General features: G+C 40.0%; 1 protein-coding gene across 1 annotated transcript; it reads left to right on the top strand.

Moving 5' to 3' along the window:
- The first annotated feature begins 404 nt into the window (after positions 1-404).
- On the top strand, positions 405-8,333 carry lhx1a (LIM homeobox 1a). The gene is made up of 5 exons (XM_003453561.5): positions 405-574; positions 2,299-2,522; positions 3,169-3,452; positions 5,247-5,412; positions 6,326-8,333. The coding sequence occupies exons 1-5, from the start codon at positions 405-407 to the stop codon at positions 6,703-6,705; spliced, it is 1,224 nt and encodes a 407-aa protein (XP_003453609.1). The 3' UTR covers positions 6,706-8,333.
- Positions 8,334-13,727: the final 5,394 nt, after the last annotated feature.

Below are 13,727 nucleotides of genomic sequence, written 5' to 3'. Positions count from 1 at the left end.
TCTTCTCCTTGGCCGATGCGTCACCGGGACAACCAAACCGGCTCCGCTCTTCTCGCCTGAGCCGATCGGCAGCTTCCTGTGCTGAACATCTTGGTTGAATTTTGCCACGGATCCATAAAAGGACTGACTTATTTTTTCAACCTTTTGACTTTTCCTCCAGTAAGGACGCGATCGCCAGCCCTTCCTGGTTCTTTGCTTTTTGGGACGCTGAGTCTTTTTTACGCATGCAGGGAGAAATCTGTGGTGACACCTGATCGACTGGCTTCTCTTGCGCACGTTTGACCCAGGAGCTCCAGGCGAATCGGGGAGGGAGAGAGCAGATACTCGGTCAATGCTCGGCCTGTGCTGTTGATTTGGTTTGTGTGTTTGCTTCGTTTGTGGGGGGTTGTTGCCCAGCCAAAGCCATGGTCCATTGCGCCGGCTGCGAGAGGCCTATCCTGGACCGCTTTCTGCTCAACGTGCTAGACAGAGCCTGGCATGTCAAGTGCGTGCAATGCTGCGAGTGCAAATGCAATTTGACAGAGAAATGTTTTTCTCGAGAAGGGAGACTATACTGCAAAAACGATTTCTTTAGGTAAGCTCGATGAAGATGGCAGAAACCCTTTGAAAAGTAATGTTTTTGTACTCCTTCGCTCTTTTACTTTTCTTTTGTATACGGATAAGAAGCAGCAGGTAAACAGACCAAACCATGAAGGAAATTATATAAAGATATTTATATATTATCAAAAGGAGGACCAAAGGTGGTTATGGCATACAGTGAGACGACAAACTATATAAGAAACCCTACAAACATTAGATTAATCTGCAAACGCCCTCAGTCCACCGCAAATTTAGTGGAAACACCTTCGCTGTATCTTCCGCGTTATTTACAATTTCAAAATATGGTCTATTAATTGTAGCTCACCACAAAAAAAGGAAAATATTTCTTCGTGGCTCAGACTGCTTTTACAGTTAAAATCTGCTCAATTATAAGTCAAGAAAACCTAAAAGATAAACACAAACAAAAATGACAGAACATCTGGTTTGGTAACAAAGAGAAAGCCCTTTTGAATTCTCTAAATAAACGAATAAAACGACCCGTCCCGTCTTTTGATTAGCAGTAAGTAATTGAAAGCTTGTTAACTCGGATTCTTATGCAAAAACAGCAACAAAAGAGGAGCAGCAACATTAAACGCGTGTGCGCTCAGTCTCAGCAGGGGGAGGGTTTGTTAGGAAATCGAGGAAATCACACTTGAAGGGTTTTTTTTGTTGGTTTTTTTTACAGCTTGTTGGCAGTCGTGGGAGCTTAGAGCATCAAACCGGCGCTAGAGAAGCCGCTGCCCGGTGTGTTTGCTCAGTCTGGCTGAGGAGGACGTGATAAGTGGATTTGAATAGTAAACTAGTTGAAAAGATCAGGTCCGCAGACGATGCAATCACAGACGTGCAGTCAACAAGCACTGCACGCCACTCAGCAAACATTGTTTAACAGTGAAGTCGATGGCAGGGTGATAATGTATGAGCCAAAAACCAACCTAGTTTTTAAAGACACGTCAAACTGGTTTATTTACTGAAGGTCGACATTTAAAATACGTATTTGCAAAGACACACAAAAAAGATGCAGAATGTAAAATACAGGTAAAAATGTAACAGATGAAATGAAATTTGTGCAAAGGTTAATGCAGAGTGGGGTTCGCGTTTGTTTGTTTGTTCGCTTTATCTTATTTTATTTTTATTTATTTTTTTAAAGAGGCAAAGCTACTGGTCAGCATTTTCTTTTCCAAAAAGAATTAAAAGTAAAGTTATAGCACAATTTATTATTAGTAGTAGTAGTAATAGTATTTATTATTATTATTATTATTATTATTATTATTATTATTATTATCATCATCATAGCATGTGATATAGAAATCTCCCAAAATAAAATAAAAAAAACTATCTCTGTATGAATCTTCATTATTTTGATCCGTTAAAATAATGATGGAATTAAAATGTCACATTTAACAATATTTATGACTCGATTTCATTCCTTAAATTACGTTGATATTTAATAGGATGGATTAATAATAAAATATGTATATCATACAAAGATATATATGAGAGAGAACAAGACAGAAATAGATGATTTGTATTTTTAAGACACAATTATAACTTTATTTTGAATGCTTATTTGTGTGTCCGTTATATAAGTCGGCCCCACCACTTTGGTGTTTTTCCTTGGTAAATGTTTAGATCATTGTCTCTTTAAAGCAAATACATTAATAAAAAATAAAAATGCAGAACATCCTTGATAGCAGGAGTAACCACCTCCATCCTCCGCAGGCGGTTCGGCACCAAGTGTGGCGGTTGCTCGCAGGGCATCTCTCCTAACGACCTGGTCCGCAGGGCCCGGAGCAAAGTGTTTCACCTTAACTGCTTCACCTGCATGATGTGCAACAAGCAGCTCTCCACCGGCGAGGAGCTCTACATCATAGACGAGAACAAATTCGTTTGCAAAGACGATTACCTAAACAACACCAGTGTAAAAGACACCAACCTCCTCTCAGGTATGCAGACAGTCCTGCAAGTGTGTTGTGTGAGTGTGTGCATGCAGGGCGAGTTAAATAATAATAATAATGATATTTAAAAAAAAAAGAAAAAAAGAAAAAAGATGGACTTGATGTTTTCAACCTCACAGTGGCTTCATCATTTCAATGACTAGAACTAAGGCGGAGAAGATTTGAACAAAAGGCACAGCGCACGATGGTTTAGAAGCGCGAAATATTTTCTTTTCAGTTCAGATGATGGTTCTTTTGGCCTGATATGTAGCTGTGCTGTTTTATTTTCATAATGTCAGACTTGGCTTTCTTTTTCTGTCCTTACTTCTTTCTAATTAAGACTGTGCATTCTTTACTTGATATTTAGGCCTCCTTCGCATACATAAATTCTGCTGTTGGTAAAAGTTTTCATTTTGTAAAACAAATTGTTGTATGTTACAAGTAAGGCCCGAATTAATCTAAGCACAAAACAACATCACTACAAAACGATAATTCCGAAATATCACTTCTAGTTAGCAGTGTTAGCGTCTGTTTGCACTTTGTCAGTAGTGATAATCCACCGAGTTAAATGTACTTTTAGAGACTCTGGCGCTTCACTGCTGTGATAACCCTGCTGTGTGACTATTATTCTAATATTTAGATGTCGTTTCTGCAGTAACGGCATGCAGCGACCCGAGTTTATCACCAGACTCTCAAGACCAGCTACAGGATGACGTGGTCCTAAAGGACACAGAGATAGCCACGCTGTCCGACAAGGAGACCGTTAACAACGAGAACGACGACCAGAACCTGGGAGGGAAGCGGCGTGGCCCACGGACCACCATCAAGGCCAAACAGCTGGAGACACTGAAAGCAGCGTTTGCCGCCACTCCAAAACCCACCAGGCACATCAGGGAGCAGCTGGCCCAGGAGACGGGCCTCAACATGAGGGTCATCCAGGTAAAGAAACAGCTGCACCCGAGCAGGAGCTCTGCTTCAGCCTAAATTCATTCACACACCACTAAGTCTATATAGACCATTATTTTTATTATCATTATTTTATCAAATGCGTGTTTCTAAATATGTGGTCCATGCCGCCTCCTAATGCAATCCTTGATGTAGTATCATAACTTTCGTGGTCCCCGGTGATTTAAACACGATTCTGTAGTAAATCATCTAAATCGTGCAGTGTGATGCTTTCAAATATTATGGAAATAGATTCAGGGGACACCCAGGGGTTGAGGAGGTGGGCTCGCGCCTTTTCCCGTTTTATAGGGTGTTACGCACCCATTAAAAGGTGTGATGTAACAGCTTATATTTTATGGAAAAATGTCCCAGCCAAGCTGCCAGACTGCCATGACCGAGCAGGCCCTCATCCCATCAGGGAGGCTCCACCTCCCCAAGCCTCCCCTCTCCTATCCTTCACCCCTCTTTAAACGAGGCCTCTTCCCTTCAAACTGCGCGGTCACATCGAATTCATTAAGCCAAAGATTGGCCGATGGACGAGGTTGATTTGGAAATGGGTAATTTATATGGGTATTTTTGATTCTTGGCGCGCACGACGGGGCAAAGTCGCCAACTGGCGCCGAGGTGCTGGGAGCGCTGGGAGCGCTGGGAGTCCTGGCACAGCGCTGCCATCACGTTTTGCGACCACATTTAGCCACGCTGTGAGCATTTTCAGCCAAGTGGAAAGACACAAATCTGTTTCAAGGGTCTTCAGATTGTATCCTCACAACAAGCTTGAGTTACAGAAGGCCAAGTTAAACAACAAGCGACACACACGATCAACTGTACGTTGTTAGTACTATTATTATTATTATTATTATTGATAATCCCAACTGATATTATTATAAATTATGGTTTATTTTCAAAGTCTATTGTGTGACACAAGAATTGTAAATACCTTATAATAAAATGTCTTAAATTATATTTACGCGCCAAAATCACACAAACGTAGCCCTAAATTTATTGCAAAGTAGATATTTCACGTCATTTTTTAAACTATGGGACTACATTTTTGTTTGTTTGCTTGTTTGTTTTTTAAAAAAAGGCAAAATGCTTTAACATAGAGTAATACCGAAAAAGTGGAAGCGGGGAGATGGTGCTATTTAATGTGTGTGCGCTTGAGCGAGGAAAGGGGAGAGCATAATTAAAGGAAGCCGGCCTATAGATTAGGAAATGATAACCTCCAAGAGTCCGGTAATATATTGGTAACAACCCGCCTATTAAGTATTAATTGGAGATTTTAAACCCCCGCTGCTGCAGCCTTCAGTCGGAGTAAATGGAGGGTTAAAAGATCATTAGGGAGGTTAGATGGGACTGTCGCTCCTTAAACGATAATTGGGCGCAGTCCTCTTCGCCGCAGAGCCTTGCGAATTTAACGCACTGGCTCAACACGCTCGCCGCATACAGCGCGGTTATTGACTCTAATAAGAAGACAGCGGAGTAGGTGCCAAGGTAAACATGATACCTAATTACACTTTCCTTTCAATGAGGATACATTTAAATGCCGACGTTTGTTTGCATGTTCAGGAAAAACAAGCAAACCATTGTTTGTTTAGATATTTATTCATAGAATAGCAGCTCTAACCCCCCCGGCCACCCCCTTCAATAATCTCCATTTCTGCCTCTCCTCTCGTCTTTCGCCGTAGAATATTGACGTGCAATCGAAATGGCGTCAGCAGTCTATTGCATGTTTTCTGGGCCACATGATGTGATACACACGTACGCGTGTGTGTGGTTGCGTTTGTTCAGGTCTGGTTCCAGAACCGACGTTCCAAAGAGAGGCGGATGAAGCAGCTGAGCGCACTGGGGGCCCGGAGGCACGCGTTTTTCCGGAGCCCGAGGCGAATGAGGGCGCTGGGTGACCGGTTGGAGCCTGGGGAGCTCATCCCCAACGGACCCTTCTCCTACTATGGAGGTATGGTTACTCAATATTTTATCTTTTTTGACACGTTAAATTTCAACTTGGTTCTGACGATAATGTGTTAGCTAAACATTGTGCGGCGTGAATTGTTAAAAATCTTATTTGCATCATCTCTTATTTCCTACTAGCCGGTCATTTCTTATCAGTGTTTTGTCTTATATGTCATTATCCTATTCCTGGGGAATTATTTAGGTCTATGCCACTTTTTAAAGACAACCAGTGAGGAGAGAAAATGTATCCACATTTAATCGTCTTAGTTGTTTTCACACAATATTAAATGTCAAATGAGTAATGTAATAAAATAATGTTAAAAATAAAATGTATGAACAAGCAGTGAAAATGATGTAGTTTTGTTACTTACTGTTATTTTGGATGTATTCAAAAGTAAACAAAAGAGGCTATTCATATTTTAGTTTGGGTCATCTCATCCACAGCCTTTAAGAAATGGCTAAGTATGGAATTCACGTCAAGTGAAGTTAGTTTACACCTGAGTGATTTCATACCAACGTGGCAATATTTCATCAAATGCTTTGAAATATCTGTTAATTTTCAGAGAATTCCATTTGTGTCTGGGCCTTTGTCCTTCCTGCTGAAGCAAAAAGTCTAATAATATTCTGCTGAGCTGAAAAAATTGGTCTCAGTAGGTAGAATCGCTGATGAAATGGCCCCCATTTTAATTAATTTTGTGGCCACGTTGTTCTCCCCACCCAATTGCAGTTTTGATTTAAGTGTAACGTGCTCTGTGACTAATGTAGCACAGCGAAGGTCTCTTTTTCTCTAACACAAATCAAGCTATGTATATATATTCAATGAATTCCTCAACATCCCTGGAATTACTTCTGCAAACCCATTGTTCTCAGTTTGAGCTAATGGTGATATTTTTTTTCTACTTCTCTTGTATCTGCAGATTATCAAAGTGAATACTATGGTCCGGCAGGGAACTATGACTTTTTCCCTCAGGGGCCACCATCATCACAGGCCCAGACCCCAGTTGATCTCCCCTTTGTGCCATCCTCAGGCCCCACAGGCAACCCCCTTGGAGGTATGGACCACCCGCTCCCGGGCCACCATCCCTCCACTGAGGTGCAACGTTTCTCCGATATCATGTCCCACCACCCAGGGGATTCTCCCAGCCCAGAACCCGGCATCCCAGGGCCCCTGCACAGCATCTCGTCAGAAGTGTTCGGCCCTAGTCCTCCTTTTACCTCGCTGTCACTGAACGGGAGCGGATACAATAACCATCTGTCTCACCCGCCCTCAGAAATGAACGAGGGCACTGTGTGGTAGCTTTGCGAGGGAGCGGACTTTGCTGGCCAGAGATTCGGTAATGAAGGGTCGTGAGATCTGGAAGTGTTGGGGGACTGAGTCCAGAACAGGGACACGGATAATGACTGGGTTAGGGCAGTACCATAAACTATTTTTTCTCCTCTTTTTTGGTGATTTCATACTTATTTATTTATTTATTTTCCCATTTGTTGTTCTTTTGACAGGAGACCATATTTAGCATAAAAACTATGCCCAAAAACACTGCAGTATTATGTTCGGGTGTTTTGATTGCTTCTTTCAACTCCTACCCCTACCCAGCCTGCATCCAAAAACTGGACTGAGACATCTTCTTACCCCTCCTGATTCCGGTCAGTGGCACGGCAGAGCGACCAATCCCCCAGTCCCCCTAACACTTAAAAAAAAGGAAGAAAAAAAACCTTTTCAAAATCTCCTGTAATATGTCCTAAACATGAAAACATCCTTAGCTACTGTCAAAGACTTCAATAGCTTTACAGAGAGAGAATAAAGGGGCTAAGGGTTGGTTGTGTGCTGACCTGGCACAGTAGGAAGGCTGAGCGGCATTCAGACTATGTGCGAGGAACTAGACGCGTCCCTTGTATTTATTCAGAAGCTCCTCAGACCTCTTGCCTCTCAAGGCTCTGCCATATTGACACTTAACCTTTTTCACAATATGTTTCTGGAGGCCAGAAGAAATGACAGTTTTCTCCTCTGCCCGGACTATTTGTTTGTTTCGGTTTCAGAATTTCAACCAAATCTGAAGAAGGCTGCCTTCAAAAGGCAAACCAGTAAAAGACTCCCTATGGATTGCAAGCCCTTTATTAAAAATGGAAGTGAACTTGAAATGGTGAGATGAAGTCTACCTTCTAAAAATCTTCTACTGGGGTTCTACATGGGACTTAGAACAGTCAACTGTTTACGTAATCTATTCAATTCAGGAGTCCAGAAGTCTCGAAAACCACGTTTTAGAACCTCTCAATCCATATAAAAATGTTCCAAGCAACCAACCAAACTTTTGTATTGATTTCATTTATATTGTATGGAGATAAAAACACATTTGCTGGGGTTGTGGTTCACTGTGCTAGTTTGTACGAGATGTTGTTTACAAAAAAGGTTAAAAAAATAAAAACACGAGTAAAGTAGACATTTGACAAACAAAAAAAAAATAGCACAAATATTGTTAAAGTGCTTTGCACCATCATCGCAGAACGTATTGAGACAAAATGTAAGTGTTAAAAGGAGTAATTGAATTCTTAATTTTTTTAGTCTGCTGACGATACATTCATAAAACTGTTAATATACTTAGGTTTTATTTTTGTGTCTTTAAAGAAGAAAAATCCAATCTATTAAAAACTGATGATCAAATATGCGGCAAGCAGCTGCTACATCTCTTTGAATATCAAGCCCTCATGGTATGTCTTTTATTGTTCCAATAAACCTAAGCTTATGTGACCTCCAGTGCATATTAGACCATTCACTGTATAAATACCACATGTTGACAAATGTGTTTGTAATAAACTAGAAAATATACGTCATTTTTTTTTATCTTAAAGTATGCCCAACATTACAGTGCATTGTGTTTCACAAAGTATTGAAGGTACATTACAGACAAGCTTTTGTCCAGTTTCTTGAACTGTCCTTAATTGCAGACACTGATACAGATTGGTTAATCCTGAATAACTATAATAGTGTTGCAACAGACCCTAAACTCTTAGACAAACAGAACAACAACAAAAAAAACTTTTTTGCTGATTTTACTTTTTCTCCCAGCAACGGTGGAATTCAGTGGACCAGTTTGCTGCAGCGAACACAAGGGGGAGTGAATACACTCCTCATGCTGATGCAGTTTCTCCTTCCAGCTGCTTTGGCTCCAGCCTCACATTCTTCTATTCAGTTACTCGAGGTCGTCAGCTAATCACGAGCAGTTAGCTGTGCTACTGTGAAGGACAATGATGAAATTGCTGTGGCCGTGGCTCTCGTGCTTGTTATGCTTTTCTTAGCTGGCTCCAGTATTATTATTCCCTGTAGGTTTCTGTTCTTTCAGTACGATCTGGCGGCTGGGAAGGACATCTCCCAACTTATTTCGGCGAACATAGCTGCAGTAATAATCAAGAAGCCCAAACACCGAGGCGTGATGTCTTTGCAGGAAAAATGGAAAAATTTTCATACTTGTACGGAAGCGAGTCAGGCGGTGGGATTGTGGTGTGAATCTGGGGAAACCTTTATCTCCCTAACCCCAGCCTGTGCAGTTAGGACTGTATGCAATCCCAGTTTTCCTCCCTGCCTCCAGACTGTAATCCACCATGAATTAATCATGGTCTTGAGAGTTAACCAAGCTTGGGGAGGTGTAGTGGAAGGTGGAGGTAGAGGGTGTGTGGAAGGATATAGGTCTCTGTTGAGCCCCTGCGCTTAGAACTACCCCTCCCCCCAGTCCACCCCCCCACCGTAGTAGCTCCACGCACCGGCGACTGACCGCCCCCAGGGCCAGAGCTCTTTAAATTCAAATCTCCTATTGATCGCTCATCAGCTGTTGGTGCAAACTGACCTTGTAGGCTAATACTGGAAAAATAAAATAAGCCTTAACAGCAGTGAATGGGTTTTAAATGACATTTTAAATCTCTGAGTCAGGACATTTGAATAGCCTACACACCCACTGGGAGCCAAAATAAGTGCACTTTTTGTGCATGTGTGTGATGAGAGAGGGTGATGGGAAGGAGGTGGGTGACAGTAGTGACAGCATGTGTGTTTGTGTGTGCTGGGGGGCTTTAATACTTAGAGGATGGCATGGGGGTACAAAATGGTTTACTTTAGAGTACAACAGGGGATCTGGCCCAGCAGACAAACACTGAGATTCTCTGAGGTTTTTTTTTCTCTTTTTTTAGGGGGGGGGGCACTCCCCATATGAGAAGCATTTGGCTGTTAGTTTTAAATGTAGAGTGGCTCAGCTGGAAGTGTATCCTCTCCTTGGAGCGAATGTAGCATAAGCACACAAACACATGGCACTGGGCCTCGTTTCTTCTCAAACAAATGACACATGTTGGGGGAAGCCAGCTTCTTGGCCAGAAATGAGAAAACGCTGTTAATCAATGGAGCGGGTTGCTTGATCGCTGAGCCTCATTTCCCTGGCTCAGTACTCAGCCAGTGGGTGATACACAGTCGTGTAGCAAAATCTGATAAGCTGACCTCTGCTGATGAGCTGTTTGTTTTGCCACCTCACTGGTCTTTACACTTCCTCCTCTTATCAAAGAAAGAAGGATGTGTTTAAGTCAGAGCATTTTTTTCTACTTTTTTATTAATGTTGGGCAGCATAGTCTACAAACACCTACTATTTTACAAAAAGAGGTATAGGTCTGGAGGGAGTTAACCTCTACCCCAACCCATTTTTTTCTTTTCCTGCATTAAACACCTAGTGTCTTTTATCTGTTCAGATGCTCCACAAAAATGGACTGGTTAAAAGAATTCTTAGGAATAAGAATGATAACACCTTTTAGCAATTACGAGTCATTTTAGCCATTATCAGTGGCTGAGAAGAAAAAGAAGAGAGAGCCATCTCGAGAAAATGTTGATCCTTCAGCACACAGCTGACCAGGAAATAAAAGAAGTGAACTAAAATCTCATATGGTCCTAAATTTTTATTGGCAACATTTTGTTTGGTTCGGTGTGGGAAAAAATCATAACTAGTTTATTGTTGCTTAAAAATACTGATAATGACTTATGCACGCCTATATTTCCCCCCAAAAAAACTTTATCAGTGAACAAAGAGAAGGTTCTTCCTAATCTTTAAATTTTGCATTTTTAATCATTCTGCTATAAATGTTACCTTAGAAATGCTGAATTATGTATGACCTGAAAATGTCACATTTGTTTTTCTAAATATTCTGGTCCTGCTTTGAGGTAGCTTACTTACACCTGGTGATGAGTATATATTCATCCACACCAAAGTACAAAGTAGAATTCAAGTGTGAACAGCAAATAGAAGATTTATAACACATTTATAACACATGACGTGAAGTTAAAGTAATGAACGACACCCCACAAATAAACAAAACTCACACTACTAGCCACCATAATCTATATTCCAAAATACCATTTATTACTGCACTGTGTATTACCATGATATAGGTTAATATAAAGTTACTTATTGATAAATTAAAATTACTGCCTCACAAATATAAAAACATACGAACACATTATACTGACAAGATAGACAAGAATGACTGTTTTATTGTTAGTATTTACAGTTAAGTTCATAACTCAATTACATTTTAAGATTTTGCAATCTAAAATTATTTTAAATATGAAGATTGTTTTTAAAAGTTGAATCGAAATGATTAGCAGTTAGTGATTGTCCTTCCTGATTCTCTGATTGTTTGCATATTTTTACACTTGTTTCAAAGTTTCAGATCATCGAACACATATTAATATCAAACAAAGAAAACCCAAATAAATATAAAATGCAGTTTCTAAATGATTTGATTTATTAAGGAGAAGAAAAAGCTATCTACATCGTACAGGCCGTATGAATGATTGAGGCCTGATAATGGTAATGATAATACAAATAACAGGACTTTATATAAAGGCACCGTTCGAACCCCCCACATTTACCTTACATTAGTACAGCCAAGCCTGAAAATCCTTTGCAGTCAGTTACTACCTGAAGTCTAGAACACCAGGATATTCAAAATACAGCATTTCCTTCCTCAAGGAACTTTGTCGACTTTTGCCCTCGCTGACTTTGACTCTCATTTCAAGAAATCTGGTCAAACTCATTAAAGAACAAAATGTGACTATCCAGAGTTGGGACCAGGAAGCAAAGTCTTACACACCTCTCTGCAGCTTCTCTCCTCCTGTCATCCCCCAAAACCCTAACCCCAAAGGCACTGTGTATATTTCCATACCATCAAAAGACAAACCAAAAAATAGCAAAATTAAAATTAATTATAAAAATTAACAAAGACTAATTTAACACCTACAACTGTACCAAAGGGTAAATCAGTTAAATAGGGGCAGTTAAACAGGTCTCTCCCTCTCTCCTTTTAGCAAATGATATAATAATTGATCACCATATTGATTTATTCTGCCTTACAGAAACCTGGTTACCCCTGAGTTATATTGTCAGAGTCCTCAAAGCACAGGTCAAGGAGGACGAGTGGCAGCAATCTTTCACTCCAGCTTATTAATCAAACAAAGACCTCGAGAGCATTAAAGTATTCCTAACTAGCAATGACTTTTGACTTTATGACTTTCTTCACAGATAAAATTTTAACCATTTGAGAAAAAAATTCATTCACAGCCATCCCACAGCAGTGCCATTGAGTAACTCTAATAACCGCTGATATTTACTTAGATTGGATGACCCTTGACTGTGTTCTTTTGTAGTTTTCCAGCCCCTTTTGTCTGTGAACTTGTCTATGTTTAGCACATAGTTGTGACTGAAAATTATTTTTCTGTTTAAAATTTTAAAAATCTATATTCCTCCAACTATTGCAATTGGGTCTTTTAAATTCTGTCATTAAACCAACAGAGTAATGGTACCAAAACACAATTGTGGCTGTTGGAAGGTGTGAACCAAATGAAGCCCAAACGTGCAGGATATGATTAGTGCCTTGTTTTCCATACAAAGCCAAGACCTTACAGTTAAAACGTTTAGGTTTTTGCCTGGTACATTAATAAAATATGGCCAAATGTATCAAATAAAGTGAACAATTTAGCTATTTCTTACTGTAACTGCAAAATAAATCACATTATACATTTCAAAGTTCTGTCCATAGTGCTCGCCTCTGACAAATATATCAGTAAATGTGACTTTATAAAAGTGAATGTTTTACTTGTAATTGGTAGCCCATTGCTGTACAATTTACATAAGGAAATTGCCCATGTAACAAACAATGTGTTCACCCAAAGAAGAAAGTATACTCGTCTAGCAAAGTGGAAAGTACTAATTTCCCCCTGGAGAATGTCCTGATGGTATGTGAGGTCTGCAGGTTGGCCTGATTAGCACGTGCATGGAGTGTGTCTACACCATCTGACCCACTGAGTGATATTCATTTGTCATTCACATATTGGAGACCAACTGCTGTGTTTGTTGCTCAGGGCAAGGGTTTTCTCAATGAGTTGTTTGTGTATGACTGCACTGGCAGTCTCTCATCATATTACAAGGAATCCACACTTCAGTGCGAAATCTGTTTATAATTTCTGGTTGTTGAGCTTGTGCATTTCCTTTCATGAACAGTGTATTTTTGAACGCATATTTTATATAAAATTACTATTTTATAAATATGGTATCAGTATGGTTTATAAGGCCATGCTGAGCTAGTAAATTAGTTGAGTGTATTGCGAAATTATTCTGAAATAATCTTAGAGCTGACGTAAGACAAAACAGATTCTCACTCCCAGCCATCACAGAGTGGCACTTGGTCAGGATTATAGGTGTTATTTTTAACCCTCTTTTAGCTTCAGTATGAAGTGTGCAGGGTTGTCCAGTAAACTTCATGAAAACATGCTCTGCTACTATTACAGTTATTGGACATTCAACCATCATGTCCAAGGAAGCCTGTTGCAAATGGGCAAAGAAACATAACATCTGGTTAATTTTGTCACAGGTTGTATTTTGACACAGACAATCATCTTTTCTTAAATTTAAGGGGGTAGCTCTGTTACCTGAACCCAACCCTGCAGCAACTAAAAATAAAAATTCAAAAACAAGTCTGAAAATAGTAAAATTATTTTTAAATGATTATGTTGTCAAAGGCAATAGGAAACATAGTTTTAAAGATCCCTATATAGCATTATTATTACTTTGACCTTCAGATCAACATTTTGCCCTTGAAGGAAAGGTCAATTTTCAGATGTGACATAATATTGTAAATCTTTCTATATGCTGTAAATACACACCACACTTGTGAGAATCATAACTTCTAAGTTATAAAGGCTTTTTGTCAATTTTCGACCAATAAGTCATCAGGCTGTCCTTGAAGAGCTTGTTGAATGTAAGCCACATTTTAATGGACTGCTAACTTGACCCC

The sequence above is a fragment of the Oreochromis niloticus genome, linkage group LG14, assembly GCF_001858045.2.
Source record: "Oreochromis niloticus isolate F11D_XX linkage group LG14, O_niloticus_UMD_NMBU, whole genome shotgun sequence".
NCBI classification, from domain to species: domain Eukaryota; kingdom Metazoa; phylum Chordata; class Actinopteri; order Cichliformes; family Cichlidae; genus Oreochromis; species Oreochromis niloticus.
The sequence above is the reverse complement of the archived record's forward strand: the minus strand, read 5'-3'. Positions and strand labels throughout refer to the sequence as shown.